The sequence below is a fragment of the Lithobates pipiens genome, unplaced genomic scaffold (assembly GCF_037356315.1).
Source record: "Lithobates pipiens isolate NorthernLeopardFrog02 unplaced genomic scaffold, aLitPip1_a1.2 Scaffold_23, whole genome shotgun sequence".
NCBI lineage: Eukaryota > Metazoa > Chordata > Amphibia > Anura > Ranidae > Lithobates > Lithobates pipiens.
This window is the reverse complement of record NW_027507785.1, coordinates 22,920,871-22,940,031: the sequence shown is the minus strand read 5'-3', so window position 1 is coordinate 22,940,031 and position 19,161 is coordinate 22,920,871. Positions and strand designations below refer to the sequence as shown.

General features: G+C 44.3%; 1 protein-coding gene across 2 annotated transcripts in view; it reads right to left on the bottom strand.

The window, feature by feature from the left end:
- DNHD1 (dynein heavy chain domain 1) overlaps positions 1-18,051 on the bottom strand; it is a 173,804-nt gene extending 155,753 nt beyond the window's left edge. For both annotated transcript variants that reach the window (XM_077451307.1, XM_077451308.1), the window contains exons 1-4: positions 17,991-18,051; positions 12,231-12,300; positions 11,263-11,359; positions 9,546-10,140 (exon numbers count right to left, since the gene is read on the bottom strand). In XM_077451307.1, coding sequence (XP_077307433.1) covers positions 9,546-10,140; positions 11,263-11,335 — 668 coding nt within the window. In that variant the 5' untranslated portion in view covers positions 11,336-11,359; positions 12,231-12,300; positions 17,991-18,051. The remainder of the gene's footprint in view (positions 1-9,545; positions 10,141-11,262; positions 11,360-12,230; positions 12,301-17,990) is intronic.
- Between the last annotated feature and the right edge of the window lie 1,110 nt (positions 18,052-19,161).

Sequence of the window (19,161 nt, the reverse complement as noted above, 5' to 3'; positions counted from 1 at the left end):
TTCTGGTGCGAACCAAACCGGGGGGTGTTCGGCTCATCCCTAATGGTGAGCTATCAATGGTACATGAGGGAGACAACAAAACATAGAGACAGTCAGTCAATGTACAGAGTCTGCTGGACAACCAGAAATGGAGAGAGACAGTCAATGTACAGAGTCAGATGGACAACTGAAAACAGCAAGAGGCAGCAGAATATGCAGACAGAGTTGGTGTAGAGAGTAAAGAAGACAACTGATACATGAGAGAGACACCAGAATACAGTGCATTGAAAGAGTATTCATACCCCTTGAAATTTTCCACATTTTGTTATGTTACAACCAAAAATGTAAATGTATTTTATTGGGATTTTATGTGATAGATCAGCACAAAGTGGCACATAATTGTGACGTGTAAGGAAAATGTTAAATGGTTTTCATCATTTTAAAAATAGAAAAAAAAGTGAAAAGTGGGGGGAGGGGGGCATTTGTATGGCGCACCCCTGAGTCAATACTTTGTAGAATCACCTTTCTCTGCAATTACAGCTGCAAGTCTTTTTGGGGATGTCTCTACCAGCTTTGCACATCTAGAGAGGAACATTTTTGCCCATTTTTCTTAGCAAAATCGCTCAAGCTCTGTCAGATTGGATGAAGAGTATCTGTGAACAGCAATTTCAAGTCTTGCCACAGATTCTCAATTGGATTTAGGTCTGGACTTTGACTGGGCTATTCTAAAACATAAATATACTTTGATCTAAACCATTCCATTGTAGCTCTGGCTGCATCTTTGGGGTCGCTGTCCTGCTGGAAGCTGAACCTCCGCCCCAGTCTCAAGTCTTTTGCAGATTCTAACAGGTTTTTTTTCTAAGGTTGCCCTGTATTTGGCTCCATCCATCTTCCCATCAACTCTGACCAGCTACCCTGCCCCTGTCACCATGCATAGCGTTTTGCGTTTAGGCCAAAAAGTTCAATTTTGGTCTCATCTGACTAAAGCACCTTCTTCCACATGTTTGCTGTGTCTCCCACATGGCTTCTCGCAAACTGCAAACGGGACTTCTTATGGCTTTCTTCTTGCCACTCTTCCATAAAGGCCAGATTTGTGGAGTGCACAACTAATAGTTGTCCTGTGGACAAATTCTCCCACCTGAGCTGTGGATCTCTGCAGCTCCTCCAGAGTTACCATGGACCTCTTGGCTGCTTCTCTGATGAATGCTCTCCATTGAGGGCTTCACAGAACAGCTGTATTTATACTGAGATTCAATTACACACAGGTGGACTCTATTTACTAATTAGGTGTCTTCTGAAGGCAGTTTAGGTGGACGGCCATGTCTTGGTAGGTTTGCAATTGTGCCATACTCTTTCCATTTTTGGATGATGGATTGAACAGAGCTCCATGAGATGTTCAAAGCTTGGGATATTTTTTTATAACCTAACCCTGCTTTAAACTTCTCCACAACTTTATCCCTGACCTGTCTGGTGTGTTCCTTGGCCTTTATGATGCTGTTTGTTCACTAAGATTTTCTAACAAACCTGGCAACTTACTATTATGTTCTGCTATGGTGAAAACATCCATCTAGAAGTTCAATTTTGGTCTTATCTGGCCAGAGCACCTTCTTCCATATCTTTGCTGTGTCGTCCACATGGCTTCTCGTAAACTGCAAACAGGACTTCTCATGGCTTTCTTTCTACAAGGTCTTTCTTCTTGCCACTCTTCCATAAAGGTCAGATTTGTGGAGAGCACGACTAATAGTTGTCCTGTGGACAGATTCTCCCACCTGAGCTGTGGATCTCTGCAGCTCCTCCAGAGTTACCATGGGCCCCTTGGCTGCTTCTCTAATTAATGCTCTCCATTGAGGGCTTCACAGAACAGCTGTATTTATACTGAGATTAAATTACACACAGGTGGACTCAATTTACTAATTAGGTGTCTTCTGAAGGCAATTGGTTCCACTAGATTTTAGTTATGGAGTATCAGAGTGAAGGGGGCTGAATACAAATGCACGCCACACTTTTAATTTTTTTATTTGTAAAAATATTTGAAAACCATTTATCATTTTCCTTCCACTTCACAATTATGTGCCACTTTGTGTTGGTCTATCACAGAAAATCCCAGTAAAATACCTTTAAGTTTTTGGTTGTAACATGACAAAATGTGAAAAATGTCAAGGGGTATGAATACTTTTCATGATACTGTATGAGTTAGGGTTTAGGATTATGGTTAGGCATTAATAGGGTTAGTATTAGGAGTTAGGGGTTAATATTAGGGTTAGGATTAGGATTAGGGGGGTCAATATTAGGGTTTAGGATAAGGGGTTAATATTAGGGTTAAGGGTCAATATTAGGGTTAGGTGCTAGGATTAGGGATCAATATTAGGGTTAAGATTAGTGGTTAATATTAAGGTTAGGGGTTAATATTAGTGTTATGGTTTAGGATTAGGAGTTAGGGTTTAGGATTAGGTTTAGGGGTTAATACTAGGGTTAGGAGTTAGGATTAGGAGTTAGGATTAGAGGTTATTAGGGTTAGGGGTTAGGATTAGGATTAAAGTTAGGGGTTAATATTACGGTTAGGGGTTAAGATTAGGGGTTAGGGTTTAGGATTGGGGCCAGGGGTTAATATTAGGGTTAGGATTAGGAGTTAGGGTTTAGGATTAGGGTTAGGATCAGGGGTTAGCGTTTAGGATTAGGGGTTAATATTAGGGTTAGAATTAGGAGTTAGGGTTTAGGATTAGGGTTAGGGGTTAATATTAGGGATTATAATTAGGGGTTAGGATTTAGGATTAAGGTTAGGGGTTAATATTAGGGTTAGGGGTTAAGATTAGGGGTTAAGATTGGGTTTAGGGGTTAATATTAGGGTTAAGATTAGGAGTTAGGGTTTAGGATTAGGGTTAGGGGTTAATATTAGGGATTAAGTTTAGGGGTTAGGATTTAGGATTAAGGTTAGGGGTTAATATTAGGGTTAGGGGTTAAGATTAGGGGTTAAGATTGGGTTTAGGGGTTAAGATTAGGGTTAAGATTAGGAGTTAGGGTTTAGGATTAGGGTTAGGGGTTAATATTAGGGATTAAGTTTAGGGGTTAGGATTTAGGATTAAGGTTAGGGGTTAACATTAGGGTTAGGGGTTAAGATTAGGGGTTAAGATTGGGTTTAGGGGTTAATATTAGGGTTTAGGATTAGGAGTTAGGGTTTAGGATTAGGGTTAGGATCAAGGGTTAGCGTTTAGGATTAGGGGTTAATATTAGTGTTAGAATTAGGAGTTAGGGTTTAGGATTAGGGGTTAATATTAGGGATTAAGATTAGGGGTTAGGATTTAGGATTAAGGTTAGGGGTTAATATTAGGGTTAGGGGTTAAGATTAGGGGTTAAGATTGGGTTTAGGGGTTAATATTAGGGTTAAGATTAGGAGTTAGGGTTTAGGATTAGGGTTAGGATCAGGGGTTAGCATTTAGGATTAGGGGTTAATATTAGGGTGAGGATTAGGCGTTAGGGTTTAGGATTGGGGGTTAAGGTTTAGGATTAGAGTTAGGGTAAGGAGTTAGGGTTAGGGATTAATATTAGGGTTAGGGGTTAATATTAAGGTTAGGATAAGTAGTTAGGGTTTAGGATTAGGGGTTAATATTAGGGTTAGGATAAGGAGTTAGGAGTTAGGGTTTAGGATTAGGAGTTAGGGGTTAATATTAGGGTTAGGATTTGGAGTTAGGGGTTAATATTAGGGTTAGGATTAGGAGTTAGGATTTAAGATTAGGGTTAATATATGGTTTAGGATTAGGGTTAGGGGTTAATATTAGGGTTTGGGGTTAGGATTAGGGGTTATTATTAGGGTTACGTTTTTTATTTATATTATTAATTTATTGTATTTATTATTTATTTATTTTCATTTAATTGTTGCATTTGAAAAGAAAAACACTGAAAAATGTGTGACAAAATGTTAAAAAACAAACAAAAAAAAAAACGCTCAAATCAAGCATTTCCATGCATTTCTAAGGTACAACAAAGGCTTCAAAAGCCAACCAATCTGCCCAATTCGAGCAACAAAAAAAGCTCCAGAACATTTTTGGCTTCTGGTGACTTGATTTTTTTCTACAAAATTTCTACAAAATGCGGAGGCATGAATGGGGCCTTAAAGCGATGCAATACTCTTCTATCCATTACAGCCATGGTAGCTTCGCTCTTAGCCTCTGCTTGATCTGCAGTTGCCATGGTGATGCACATGGCACTATTCGGCCGCTTGCGGGGTGTTTTTAACCACCGCTAGCAGCTGAAGAAAGGGTTACTAGTGCCCGCCTTTCGGCCCTGCCTGATTGCTTTGCAGGCGTTTTTGGCAGCGCTGCCCATTCATTTAATTGGGCAGGGGCAGTTTAGGAGCGGTGTATACAGCGCTCCCGCATCGCCCCAAAGATTCTGCTTGTAGGACTTGTTTTTGTGTCCTGCAAGCGCACCGCTCCAGTGTGAAAGCACTCTGGCTTTCACACTGGGGTGGCTTGAGAGGCGCTTTTCAGGCGCTGTTTTTAGCGCTAAAATGCCTGAAAAGCGCCCAAGTGTGAAAGGGGTCTTAGTTTGAGATCCAACATAAGCACACTAGGAACCGTAACAGTTAGACCCCTTTCACACTGCCAGCATTTTTCAGGCGCTACAGCACTAAAAATAGCGCCTGTAAAGCACCTGAAAAAGGGTCTCCTCTCACTCCAGTGTGAAAGCCCTCGGGCTTTCCCACTGGAGCGGTGCGCTGGCAGGGCGTCACAAAAATAAAATAAAAATAACAGCTTATTTGGAGCGGTGAAGAAGCGGTGAACTCACCGCTCCTCCCCATTTAAATCAATGGGGCAGCGCTGCGATACTGCCGGCAAAACGCCGATCCGGCAGCATTTTGCGGGCGGATTTAACCCCTTTACGGCCGCTAGTGGGGGGTTAAAACTGCCCTGCTAGTGCCCAAATAGCACCACTAAAATGACGGTAAAGCCGCCGATGCCCCCCCCCCTCCCGCGGCTCAGTGTGAAAGAAGCCTTATTCTTCAGGTCATGCCTTTAATGTAACTGTGGATTTAGTTCCACTTTAAGCGCACAGGACCACCCCACAATTGCGTGTGACGTATGCATGGTGGTTCAGCATTTACAGGGAAAACAGGTGGTGACATATCGCCTTCTCACCACATGTCAAACATTTTTGAAAAGTGATCAACTGCAGACTGCTGTTCAGAGAGGGCTACCACATTTATGAATGAGCGCTAATAGTAATCACATTGAATTAGTGGTCACATTTGAGTAGACTTGTTCTGTGATGTTGAAGACATTTCGCTGCTCATCCTAGTAGCTTTCTCAGTTCTAATGAATGTCAGGATCATGGAGTCAAGTAAGCTACTTGTATAAATAATGAAACTGTAAATGAGAGGTCTGGGGACTAGTGTTGGTCATCTTACTTTAAAAAAGTAATTAGTTAAGTTACAAATTGCTTCTCCCAAAAAGTAATTGCGTTAGTAACTCGGTTACTACATTGGAAAAGTAATTAGTTACTCAGCAAAGTAACTGTGACAGGGGTGGCAGCGGTGGTACTTGAGGGGGGTGGCAGCGGTGGTACTTGAGGGGTGGCAGCGGTGCTACATGGGGGTGGCAGTGGTGGTGGTGTACAGTACTTAGGGGGTGGCATTGGTGGTACTTGGGTGGGTGGCAGCGGTGGTACTTGGGGGGTGGCAGCGGTGGTGTACTTGGGGAGGGTGGCAGGCAGAGGTGGTACTTGGGGGGGTGGCAGTGGTGGTGGTGTACTTGGAGGGGGTGGCAGTAGTGTACAGTACATGGAGGGGTGGCAGCGGTGGTACTTGGGGGGGTGGCAGGCAGCGGTGGTACTTGGGGGGGTGGCAGGCAGCGGTGGTACTTGGGGGGGTGGCAGCGGTGGTGGTGCCATCCTCTCCCACCACCACCTCTGCCTCTTACTGATCCCATCCGCCACCACCACTGATCTCATCCCTACCCTATCCCCCCCCCCCCCCATCACCTCTGTTGTAGAAGTGATGGTGGGTGGGTAGGGATGGGATCAGTAAGAAGCAGAGGTGGTGGAGGACTTGGGATGGATCGATTGCACTGCTATTCGAATCATCAGACAGTCACTTACTTGAATGCCTCCAGGGATGCCTTTTCTCATGGGGAGAGAGAGAGACCCTCCCCTTCATTCGATTGATGTCAGCTGACTTCATTTTTCAGTGTCTGCCCCCTCCTCCCTACATTCTCTCTCTCTGGATAGACGGGGTAGGATGGGGCGGTCCAGACAGTCTCTCTGATTCTCAGTCTCTTCTCAGCTCAGCGGGCGAAAGCCCCCTCCCCTCGGCGGAACGAACGGCCAGGCAGCGCGGCCACGGCGGGCCTCCCAGGGTGGTAGATGTAATTGCCGTAACGCCGCCCAAGTAATGGAAACTGAGTTACCATGAGGGGAAGAGTAATCAGTTAGATTACTTGTTACCCTCTAAAGTAACTGCGTTAAGTAACTCTGTTTATTTTAACTGAGTTACTTACATCACTGCTGGGGATACATGGCTTGGCATTCAAGCAATGTGTCAGTACACCTAAACTGACATGACACCCCCCTTATCGCCTCCAGTGGCCTCTGTGCCAAGTACCCCTTCCCTTGTGTCTCAGTGTCTCTCCTGCAAGGGCTCCCCATGTTTCCAATTACTCTCTGTGCTCCTCCAAATCCGTGCTCTAAACACCTTCAACATTGCAGAACCAGTCCAGTTAAAACCTGAACTCAAGGCAAACAGATAAATACATAGTTAAAATGCATAAACAGTATTGTAAACATTTTGCTGTTTTGTTTTCCATCCAGTTCTGAGACTACCATAGCTCTGCCACGCAGTGTTTAACAAAATATTAATGAAAAGGTTTAATTCACACAGGCAAACTAGAGTGTACACCCATGCAAGGCCCGCTTGCCCACATGGGGATGTACTGGTGTCCCGTGCAGGCAGTCCTATTCATGTCAATTGGGATGCAGCGCCTGCACAAAGACAGCTGTTGCTCTCTCTTTCTTATTTTGACTGCTGATGCAGATACTGCTGGCCAGGAATCCTAATTCAGCAATCAGCTTCCCTGGCGTGGCCAATCCCCAGACCACGTCCGATAGTGACGAAACGCATAGAGTGGAGCCTATGATGGTGACGTCATCACGTTTTTTTTTCATCCCAGGACGTTGATGGGCAAACTAATTAGGAAGTGAAGGGAAGCCAGAGGAGACGCCACAGTCTTCATTACGGGACACATTGCTGTATCGCCTTTGAACGTTTTACATCTTGTAAGTGCAACCCACTTATTATATTAAATTCATTTTTATAAAGAACTGCACTATAGGAACATTTTCTTGAATATTTTTTGAGTGGTATCATCCTAGCTGTGGTTCCAGACATCTTTAAGGGTCTTGGGAGACTGATTTCCCTGTGCTGGGTGAGACTACTGTTTCAGTTGTCACGAATAGCTGGTAAGAAGGCTACTTACTCACTTGGGTGTGGAGTTGAATGCACATTCGTAGTAGGATTTTTCACTATTTCAATCTTTGCAATTTGCCACCAATATCTCACATGAATGGATGTCTGTTTTATTCTCTATTCATGGACTGAAGTTTTCACTGGGACTCTTCCTTTTTTTTCTTTTTATATATTTTTTTCACTTGAAAATTAGAAAATTTAGCTACGTTGTTATTTTATTAGGGCTGCACTTACTTTGTATATATTAATCAGCTTCCCTGCACAGATTCAAACAGAAAAGCCTTGAGCCCTGATGAAGAGGGAGTTCCTTTGATCCCTTAAACGCATTGCTGTCTTTTAGCAAAATAGCAATAAATTAATTTGGATTCTTTTATCTTTTGGTATGTCGCTCCTTTCATATGTGCACTTCTTTTTCTGGCAACCTGTTGGAGTACCCACTGGAGGGTAGCCATGTCTGTTGTGAGCAGCCTAACCTGAGTCCGTGGGCTCTTCAAATGTTTTTTTTTATGTGGACTACAGTCATAATATGGTGCAATTCTCCATCATTCTTCACCTATAGACATATTCCTCTAGTGCTGGGTGCCAGTCACTGTCATCACATCTGTGAGCCTGACCAGAATGGATTGTGGGATCAGTAGTCTTTCAGACCGGCGTTTCTTTTGTGTGACATGACATCTGGACTACACATCCGAGGGATCCTTGCTACAACCGAAGAGACTCCTGGGAGGAACTATAAAAGGGTCCGGGGATTCGCGCTGCGCTCTCTTCTTCCTGGGCCTTACTGTGCGCAGATCTCCCTGTGCGGGGAGAGAGACTGCAGCCTATCATGTGGTGATCGAGTGATTCCAACACGGCCACCGGAGGGCCTAAGCCTGCCTGCTGTTCGTCGGACATCCACGTGGCACCCACCCAGCAGATCTACACTATGTTCATCCGAATCCATCAGCCGTGGGCTATCGCTGGTCGTTTCGCTGAAGGACGTCTCTTCCATGATCGTTGTCTGCAAGGTGTAAGCTGGTCTGGTCACTGGTCAGAGGGCAATTGCCAATTCTTTGCAACCCTTCCTTGCTACTTTATCTGAACACTGTGTACAGACACCTTTAACTTGGGAACACTTTATTGCATTACTGGTTGGAACACTGTACATAGACACCTTTACTTAAAATCACTTCACGGAATATCACTAGCCTGTGTAAGCTCTTTGGCTATTACCACACCATTGTGCCTAATTGGGTACAATCTAATGAGCTCCAACTTCCGTTGAAGACTATCAGATCAGCATCTTGGACACTGCTGTTATTACCATTTAAAGGGCCCTATTCTCTCCCCTATTTCTTCTGATCTCTCATTAGGATATAAAGGTTGAATAGGCCGGCCTGGGGTTCCCCTTTAGTGTGAGACTGCCTGGCCTAGATTACTAACCTTTTACTGCCTTCATAGGCTATACTTCAAGTGGTAATTCATTGTATATATATGTAAATTGTGTTTTTGTGCTGTTGAAATGTATTAAGCTGTCTTTTAGGGAAATTATTCTCCCGAGTCTGGACTGTTATCCAGCATCAATACCCCTCTTCTGTGTATCAATACCACATTACTTACTCCAGTAAAAACGTACTTAATATAAACATATTTGACTTGTGTGACGTGTTGCATTTAAAGGTGTGGTGGAAGATGTCTGAACCCAGAGTGTCAAGTGGGTTGGAATGTTTACAGGGTCATGGCGATGCAGAAGAAGAGGTGAATCCAAGCATATAAAAGTCTCAGCACCTCTTGGATGCCCTTTTTTTCAATGCAATTGCTCCTAATTAGACAGCCATGCAGGTGGATGGCCCCAAATGAATACTGTCTGCTTTCGGGGTCTTTCCCCATGCACATCTGTCAAATTTGGAGCAGTGGCTGTGTCCGTGCAACTGTTGAGTCCCAATTGGCACAAATGGGACTGCCTGCATAGGGATGTATGGAACCCCAGTACATCCCTGTGTGGGCAAACATGGCCCTCACACATGCCTACGCTGCAGTATGCTCATGTGAATGAGGACTTGCACATAAGTGCAGGAGATGATAGTGATGAATGTAGATGACGTGTGGAACAGATCACATGGTCACTCACCATAATGACCTCAGTGCAATATCTGGAAACACCTCTACAGGTAGGTTGGTTCGTAGCGCCATGGAAGTGCTTCCCGGGTTGTGGCGCCATATGGACTCAGAAGTGGCAAGCTCTGTCCCCACACTGGCCAGGTAGAGTGGCAGGTCTCGAAGGAGGACAGCTGGGGGTTGCGGTTGGAAGAGCTTCTCCAGGTCTTTGGGAAGTTTAAACAATGTGGAGCGGTCCAGGGGGAAGGCAGCGGCCAGAGCGCCAGATATGTCCAGGTCACTGAGCATGCTCCGGTGTTCTTCATACTGTCGATGGACTCTCTCCAGGGCCGGCAGGAGGATTCCGCGATCATCAGACAAAAATTCCCTCAATGGCTGGAGGAGCTTGAGGATGTCCACCAGCTGCAGCCACCAGCTGCGATCAAACTCCAGAGGGGAGCCACTGATGAAGTGGACCACTTCACCGGCCACCTGAGACACATAGGCAGATGAGACATGACTGGAGGATGAGCGAAGTTCTGACAGATGACAATACAAATGTTCAGCAGGAATTAATGCTGTAGACTGACTGTGACCTGAAGGAGACTGGACACCACCATCGCCAACACCTGAAAGAAAAACACAAAGACATTGTGAGGGTATGGTCAGAGAGAAAAGATCAAGAAAAACACAGGTGACAGAGCCATCCACTACTGCTGTATATGTGCGGAGGACTCCCACCACAGTTCTGGATCAAATCCTGTCCACGCATCTTGAAGTGTGAAAATCCAGCAGGGATTGTGGGAACCTCTCAAAATGGGCACAGCAGGTACAGACCCAGGACCCAGCACAGACCCAGGAACTAAGCACAGGGATGGTGGGAACCCCTCAAAATTGGCACAGCAGGTGTACAAACCTGGGAACTCAGGACAGGGATTGTGGAAACCCCTCCTATTGGCACAGCAGGTGTACACTCCTGGGAACTCAGTTCAGGGATGATGGGAACACCTCAAAATGGGCACAGCAGACGTACAGACCTGGGAACTCAACACAGGGATGGTGGGAACCCCTCCTATTGGCATAGCAGGTGTACAGTCCTAGGAACTCAGTTCAGGGATGATGGGAACCCCTCCTAATGGGCTCAGGAGATGTACAGACCTGGGAAATTAACACATGGATGGTGGGAACCCATCATAATGGGCACAACAGTTGTGCAGACCTGGGAACTCAGCACCGGGATGGTGGGAACCCCTCATAATGGGCACAACAGTTGTGCAGACCTGGGAACTCAGCACAGGGATGGTGGGAGGCCTTCATAATGGGCATAGCAGATTTTCTGTCCCAGGAACCCAGTGCAGGGGAACATATGGCTGCATGTCTACTTTGTGGTCAAATCAAAATAAAGAAACTGTGAAGAAACATAAGATGCATGCATAATCAAAACAGGGTTGGAGATCAGGCAGCTTCATATTTCACAGGCCCCTGGAACTTTTATTTTTTTTTAGGACTTTGGTTGTTGATCAGAATCTCAATCATCCAGATGGCATTGTGCAGGATGGAGCAGTTACAGAGTAATTCCAACACACTAGAGCATTCCCAGACTGATCTTTGGTGACTATGCTGTGTGTCCAACAATGTAAATTCAATTCAGAATCGGCCATGCCACCAGATCAATGGGGTTTCTGCATCTGTGGCCGGCCTCACTGACAGTATAAACAGACAGCGATAAGGGTGATTGGAGGGTTGGTTACCTGGCTGAGGTTGGGTGATGTAGCGAGGAAGTGGGGGGAATCTGGTTCCAGGGGATCTGGTTGGATCTTCCATGATATCAGTGTAAAGTGGAGAAGCCTGGAAGGATAGACATTTGGTCACAGGAATCTGAAACCAACCAACATCCAAAATAACGTTCCCTCACCTCGCCGTGTGTCACACATTATAATGTCCCCTTACGTTTCCATGAGTCGCACATTATAATGTCCGCTCACCTCCCCATGTGTCACACATAACAATGTCTCCTCACCTCCCTGCGTCACACATAATAATGTCCCCTCACATTCCCATGTTACACATAATAACACCACCTTACCTCCTCGTGTAACACATAAAAATATCCCCTCACCTCCCCATGTGCTGCACATAATAACATCTCGTGACCCGCCACATCCCCATGTGTCACATATAATAAGGTTCCCTCATATCCCCATATGTCAAGCAAAATAATGTCCCCTTACCTCCCCGTGTGCCACACATAATAATGTCCCCTCACATCCCAATGTGACACATATAATAATGCTGCCTCATATCCCCATGTGTCAAACAAAATAACGTCCCATTACCTCCCCGTGTGTCACACATATTAACGTCCCCTCACGTCTCCATGAGTCACACATAATAATGTCCCCTCACCTCCCCATATGTCACACATAATAACGTATCCTCGTGTCACACATAATACCATCTCCTCACATCCTCAATGTTTCACACAATATTTTCCCATCACCCACCCATGTATCACGCACACAGTCCCCTTACCTCCCCATGTGTCACATATAACAATGTCCCCTCACCTCGCCATGCGTCCCTTCTTCCCCCATATGTTCCCAATCAGAATTTTAGCAGAAATAAATATTGTCGCTCACTTACGCAGGATTGTCACACCACATCCAGCCAGATAAACAGATATACCCTTCCTATTATGAAGACAGGGTCCAATACTTACCGATCCCCTGCTGTGCAGAATTATGGGAGGAATCTTTTCTTGGTGCACAGATCACATCCTGGAGCCAGACCTGCCAGAGAGTATGAGAGGAACATAGAGTATGTACCCTGCACATAGGGATCTCTTATATATAATACAACCACTAGACAGGTCTCTGAACTGTATATGATGTTATCTCTATAGGTCCCCATATGAGTCTCAGTATAATCTGTATGCTGTATACCCTGTATACGGTATAAGATCTATGGTTCCCTCCTATGCCATTACATGTTACCGTATACAGTATAATCTTTATATCATACTCTGTATATACCACAATATCTACATATGCCTCTAGCCTATACAATGTCCAGAATACAATATAATCTCTATAGATCCTCCATACAATGCCCAGTATATAGTATAATCTCGATAGATCCCCATAAAATGTCCTGTATATAGTATAATCTCTATAGATCCTTCATACAATGTCCAGTATATTGTATAATCTCTATAGATCCCCCATACAATGTCCAGTATATATTATGATCTCTATAGATCCCCCATACAATGACCAGTATATAGTATGATCTCTATAGATCCCCCATACAATGTCCTGTATAAAGTATGATCTCTATAGATCCCCCATACAATGTCCTGTATATAGTATGATCTCTATAGATAACCCATACAATGTCCAGTATATAGTATGATCTCTATAGATCCCCCATACAATGTCCTGTATAAAGTATGATCTCTATAGATCCCCCATACAATGTCCTGTAAATAGTATGATCTCTATAGATCCCCCATACAATGTCCTGTAAATAGTATGATCTCTATAGATCCCCCATACAATGTCCAGTATTATTATACAGGATTTATATAGCGCCAACAGTTTGCGCAGCGCTTTACAACATGAGGGCAGACAGTACAGTTACAATTATAAATCAATGCAGGAGGGATCAGAGGGCCCTGCTTGTTAGAGCTTACAATCTAGAAGGGAGGGTCAAGTTGAAACAAAAAGGTAATAACTGTGGGGGATGAGCTGATGGAGAAAATGAAAATACAGTTGTTAGGTGTGGGTAGGGTAGGCTTCTCTGAAGAGAAGGGTTTCCAGGGATTGCCAAAAAGCTAATAAAGTAGGAGACAGGTGGACAGATTGGGGTAGGGCATTCCATAGGATTGGAGAGGCTTTGGAAAAGTCCTGGAGGCGAGTATGGGAGGAGGTGATGAGGGAGCTAGAGAGCAGGAGGTCTTTAGAGGAAGAAGAGAACGATTAGGTTGGTATTTAGAGACTAAGCTAGTGATGTAGCTGGGGGCGAAATTATGGATGGCTTTGTACGTAGTTGTTAGTATTTTGAATTTAATTCTTTGGCCGAGCGGAAGCCAGTGGAGGGATTGACAGAGAGGAGTAGCAGAGACAGAGCGATTGGTAAGGTGGATGAGTCTGGCAGCAGCATTCATGATGGATTGAAGAGGTGCTAGACTATGTAGAGGTAAGTCAATGAGAAGGGAGTTTCAGTAGTCGAGGCGAGAGATAACCAGCGGGTGAATTTAGAGCTTTGTTGTGTCATTGGTTAGAAAGAGGCGTATTTTGGAGATGTTGCGGAGGTTGAGGCAGCAGGATTTGGACAGTGATTGGATGTGTTGAGCGGAAGCCAGTGGAGGGATTGACAGTTGCTTGAAGGAGAGGTCAGAGTCCAGGACTACACCTAGAACCTTGGCATTTGGGGAGGGGCTTATGGTTGTGCCATCAATTTTGACAGTGAGATCAGGGAAAGGGGCATATGTGGGAGGAAAAATTACAAGTTCGGTTTTGGATAGATTGAGTTTGAGGAAGTGATGTGACATCCAGACTTATATATCTGATAGTAAATTAGTGATACCTGAGGAGACAGAGGGAGTGAGCTGAGGGGTAGAGAAATAGATTTGGGTGTCGTCAGCATAAAGGTGGTATTGGAAGCCGTGGGAGGCTATCAGTTGACCCGGGAGGAGGTGTAGATTGAAAATAGGAGCAGTCCAAGAACAAAACCTTGGGGGATCCCAACAGAGAAAGGAAGAAGAGAGGAGGAAGTAGAGTTGTAAGAAACGGTAAAGGTGCGGTTGGATAAGTAGGAAGAGAACCAGTGAAGAGTACAGTCACGGAGACCAAAGGTGTAGAGTTTTTTGATGAGGAGGGGGTGGTCAACCGTATCAAAGGCAGCAGAGAGGTCCAGGAGTAGGAGTACCAAATAATGTCGATTGGTTTTGGCCGTTAGTAGATTGTTAGTTTTAGGAGAGCAGTTTCTGTGGAGTGTTGAGGACGAAATCCAGACTGAAGGGGATCAAGAAGGCTATTATCAGCGAGGTGGACACTCAGTCGGTTGTAGACCAGACGTTGAAGGAGTTTGGATAAGAAGGGGAGCAAGGAGATGGGGCGTAGGTTGTTAGGATTGGATGGGTCCAGTGAGGGCTTTTTAAGTATGGGTCTGACAAGTGCATGTTTTAGAGAGTTGGGGAAGATGCCAGAAGAGAGGAAGAGATTGAAGATGTGGGTTAGAGAGTGTAGTATAGAGCCAGAGGGTGAACGTCAGGGGTCAAGTCCTGGGGAAGAAAGTGTGGGAACTCCCACACAAGATTCGCACCATAAAAAAAAATAAAAAAATGATACGCTCATATGCACGAACGCTTCAAAAGTGGTATTTTTCATCCAATTTTCATATTGTGTGTATGAAGCTTAACTGTTAGTACATAAAAAAAACAATCCTCAATAAACATAAATACAGTCATTCTCTGAATAATCAGCATTCATTCAATTGTGCTTCCATGCAAATGTGAACATCATGTCTGATCTTTATTGGGGAATGTTATTTTGTATATAGTGTTTATGTGGTGAGTTTACACTTTTCATTGAACAGAGTTTGGATAACACAGGGTTAAACGGAAAGGTCATAAATGAACTGCACATTATCTGGACAGAATGCTTGGGGAGATAGTGATGTGTTCCTGCTTAGGAGATGTATGTGAGCTTGGGGGGCTGCAAACTCTGCAGGGCTCCAACACACACTCACTGCTATTCCAACCCTTCACATATTTCCACATAAACTTCCCTCCTGGCATTAAACTTTGCCGGGTATTGTGCTCAGCTTACCACACCAAACTGATGTTCCTCCCTCACCTCACCTCTCTCCCTGCATGTCCTGTGAGCAGAACAGCTGATCTACCCCTCAGCTAGACCTAGACCTGATCTACCCGTCAGCTAGCTGTGATTGACAGGTAGATCGAAGCGGAAGCTGTCATGGGGCCCCTTACTGCAAATGCTTGAATGGTCAGGTGTGCACTTACTATTGCGAGCTGTGTCAGCAGCTGCTGGTGTAGCACCTGCCACACTGCTCGCACACTTCAAAGTCTTGCAGGACACGGCTGCTAATGGGAACTGAGTTCCTGTTGTGGAAAAAGTACAGGAACTCCGTTCCTATGCGTTCCCGCAGGACTTGAGCCCTGGTGAACGTAGCATTTGTGAGGGAACAGGATCCAGAGGGCAGGTGGTAAGGTGGACATTATCAAGTAGTTTAGCAACTTCGTCTATAGTGGTGGGGTTGAAAGAGGGAAGTAATGATTGTGTCTGGGGGCATGAAGTGTAAAGCGTGGAGGGTATCGGAACAGTAGAGATCTCTGCGCGAATTGTATCAATCTTCTGTTTGAAGTGATTGGCCATCTCCTGGGCAGTGAGTGAGTTGGCGGGTGGAGGCGGTGGAGGACAAAGTAGAGAGTTGAAGTTAGAGAAGAGTTGATGGGGACGGGATGAAAAGTTGCTAATGAGAGTGATAAAATAGGTTTGCTTGGCAGAGAGGAGGCTGGAATTGTATTTTTGGAGGTATTTTTGGAGGGCAGATTTATATTGGTTGAAATCTTTCTGAGACTTGGTTTTACACCACAGGCGTTCATGAGCACGACTGTTTTTTGAGACTTCTAGTAACATCTGTTTGCCAAGGTTGAAGGGGTCGGGGCTTGATTCTGTGTGTAGTGAGGGGGGCCAGTGAGTCCAGTGAGGCTAGAAGTGAAGCGTGGTAGACAGAAGTGGCTAGGTTGGTGCAGGATAGGGTGAGATTTTGTCGTAGAGGTTGTCGATAGCAGAGTAGAGAAGAGAAGGGTTGAGATGACATAGGTTTCTGTGGGTAACTTTTACGCGATTTGAGGGAGAGGAGGTAAAGGAGAGGGAGAGAGTGAAACTAATAAGGTGGTGATCAGAGAGCGGGAATGGATGGTTAGAGAGGTTGCATGGAGTGCAAAGGTGAGAGAAAATGAGGTCAAGGATATTGTATATAGTATCCCCCCATACAATGTCCAGTATACATTATGATTTCTTTAGATTCCCTATATAATGTCCAGTATACATTATGATCTCTATAGATCCCCCATACAATGTCCAGTATACATTATGATCTCTATAGATCCCCCCATAGAATGTCCATTATACATTATGATTTCTTTAGATTCCCTATATAATAGGGCTGCAACTAACGATTATTTCCATAATCGATTAATCGCCCGATTATTTTTTCGATTAATCGATTAATCGGATAAAATCCTATTTAAAAAAACAAAAAAAAACGCACAATGTAAAAATGAATCAATTATCAAATGTTGATCTATAAATTATACCACGTGATGAATATATATCTCAGAGTGCACAATGACTAAATAAAAAAGCCAATACTATTAAAAATATATATATGAAAGAACGCTTGTCACAATTGAATTTAAATTGTGCAGATACAATAATGCAAATATTAGTCCTCTAATTAACAAGATTTGCACATTGCACTTTGCACAGATTTTACAAAAACACACCCACTAATTTCATTTTAATTTTTGTATATTTTACATTTCCTGGGGTTATAAAACATCAGAGTAGAGCGCTTTTACTACCTGTATTTATAACATTGGTATACTGTTCCAACTTTTTGTTGCGAGCCTGGGGTAGTGGCAGCCCTCTTATATCCACCGTTCCTTTTTGCAGCTTATCCATAGCGCAAACCCCCTTTTTTCTGTTATTATCTGTCCAACTCCGCCCGCCCGTAAGTCTCCGCCCGCTTCAGTCCATACTTTTTCTCTGCCGCTAAAGAAATATCCTGCGCATGCGCTGTTAATAGCATTGAAGTGGCGCATGCGCGTTAAAGGGCCGCCGTCAGCTGTTTCAGTGGCGGAGCCGCACCGGAAGTGACGGGGTTACAATTTACAACACCGCCGCCGGGTGTGCCAAGATGGCCGCCAGCTCCGGAGCTAAGCCGAAGCCGCGGCCTTTCCTAAGGCCGCAGCCACGGACCGCTCCGCGGATCGCATGGTGCGGACCAACTAATCGATAATGAAAATCGTTGACAACGATTTTCATTATCGATTATTATCGATGATGTCGATTAATCTTTTCAGCCCTACTATATAATGTCCAGTATATAGTATGATCTCTATAGATCTCCCCATACAATGTCCATTATACATTATGATCTCAATAGATCCCCCATACAATGTCCAGTATACATTATCATCTCTATAGATCCCCCCATACAATGTCCAGTATACATTATGATTTCTTTAGATTCCCTATATAATGTCCAGTATATATTATGATCTCTATAGATCCCCCATACAATGTCCAGTATACATTATGATCTCTATAGATCCCCCATACAATGTCCAGTATACATTATGATCTCTATAGATCCCCCCCCCCCCCCCATACAATATTCATTATGATCTCTATGTCCTGAATATACTATAATCTATGAAGATACATACCACTCTGTACATTGCACAGCACACACGCTCTGTCCAGCCCTGGAAGTGTCCGGTTGCCAGGGACTCTGAGCGGTTGCTGGGGACAGGAGGAGGAGGAGGGGCTGGGTGTACAATGGCCTGCTGCTGGAACTGCAGAGATTTGTAAAGACAGTCCAGCTCTTTCAGATTTCTCTCCAATCTTTACTGGAACAAGTGAAGCTGACCGCTGGGGGGTGAAATCTACAGGACAAAGGATGTTTTGGGACTATTTCAAGTTAATTATGCATCTTAATTGTGAAAAATATTGTATTCTGAAAACTTTAAAGTGGTTGTAAAGTCATTTTTTTTTTACTTTTACCTATAGGAAATCCTATAATAAGGCTTACCTGTAGGTAAAAAAAATATCTCCTAAACCATACAGGTTTAGGAGATATTTTTTTTACCTACAGGTAAGCCTTATTATAGGATTTCCTATAGGTAAAAGTAAAAAAAAAATGACTTTACAACCACTTTAAAGTTTTCCCCTCGCAATGTGCCGGTGACTGCCGCGGCGCATGCGCACAGGGGATTCTCGGCTGGAAGCCCGGCAGATGACAGACCCTGCTGGGAAGAAATCTCCAACGCGCATGCGCGGGAGTGACGATATCGTGGCTCTGGCCACTCACATCGCTGGAGCCGCAATACCTGGAAGAAACGCTGAGGGAACATGTCGGCTCCCGCGGCGTGGATCAGGCCATATGTCGGGGCCTCGTTCTAAGGTAAGTATTTCATAATGAGCTAGTTTGTGGTGCATACTAGCTCATTATGCCTTTTCCTTTGCAGTTGAGTAAAAAAAATAAAAATTCATCAGGTTTACAATGGTTAATATATCTTTGCCAGGGGCATGGAAGGCTGACCACACACATTACACAATCGGATTGTACAATCCTCCTTCATGGCAAGCACACACGATCAGAAAATCGTACGAAAAATACCGCTTTGGAAGCGATTGTACCATAATCTGATCCTCAATACACAGCTTTCGAGAGCCAATCACCACAGTTCATCTGATATTATCCGATGGGGCAAGCACGAAAAGTTTTCTAGGATGATAACAGATTGTACGATTTCCGTTTTAAGCAGTACACCTGTCATTCGAAAATACCAATACAAATACACTACAACACATGACATCCCTTCCAAATGTTTATTT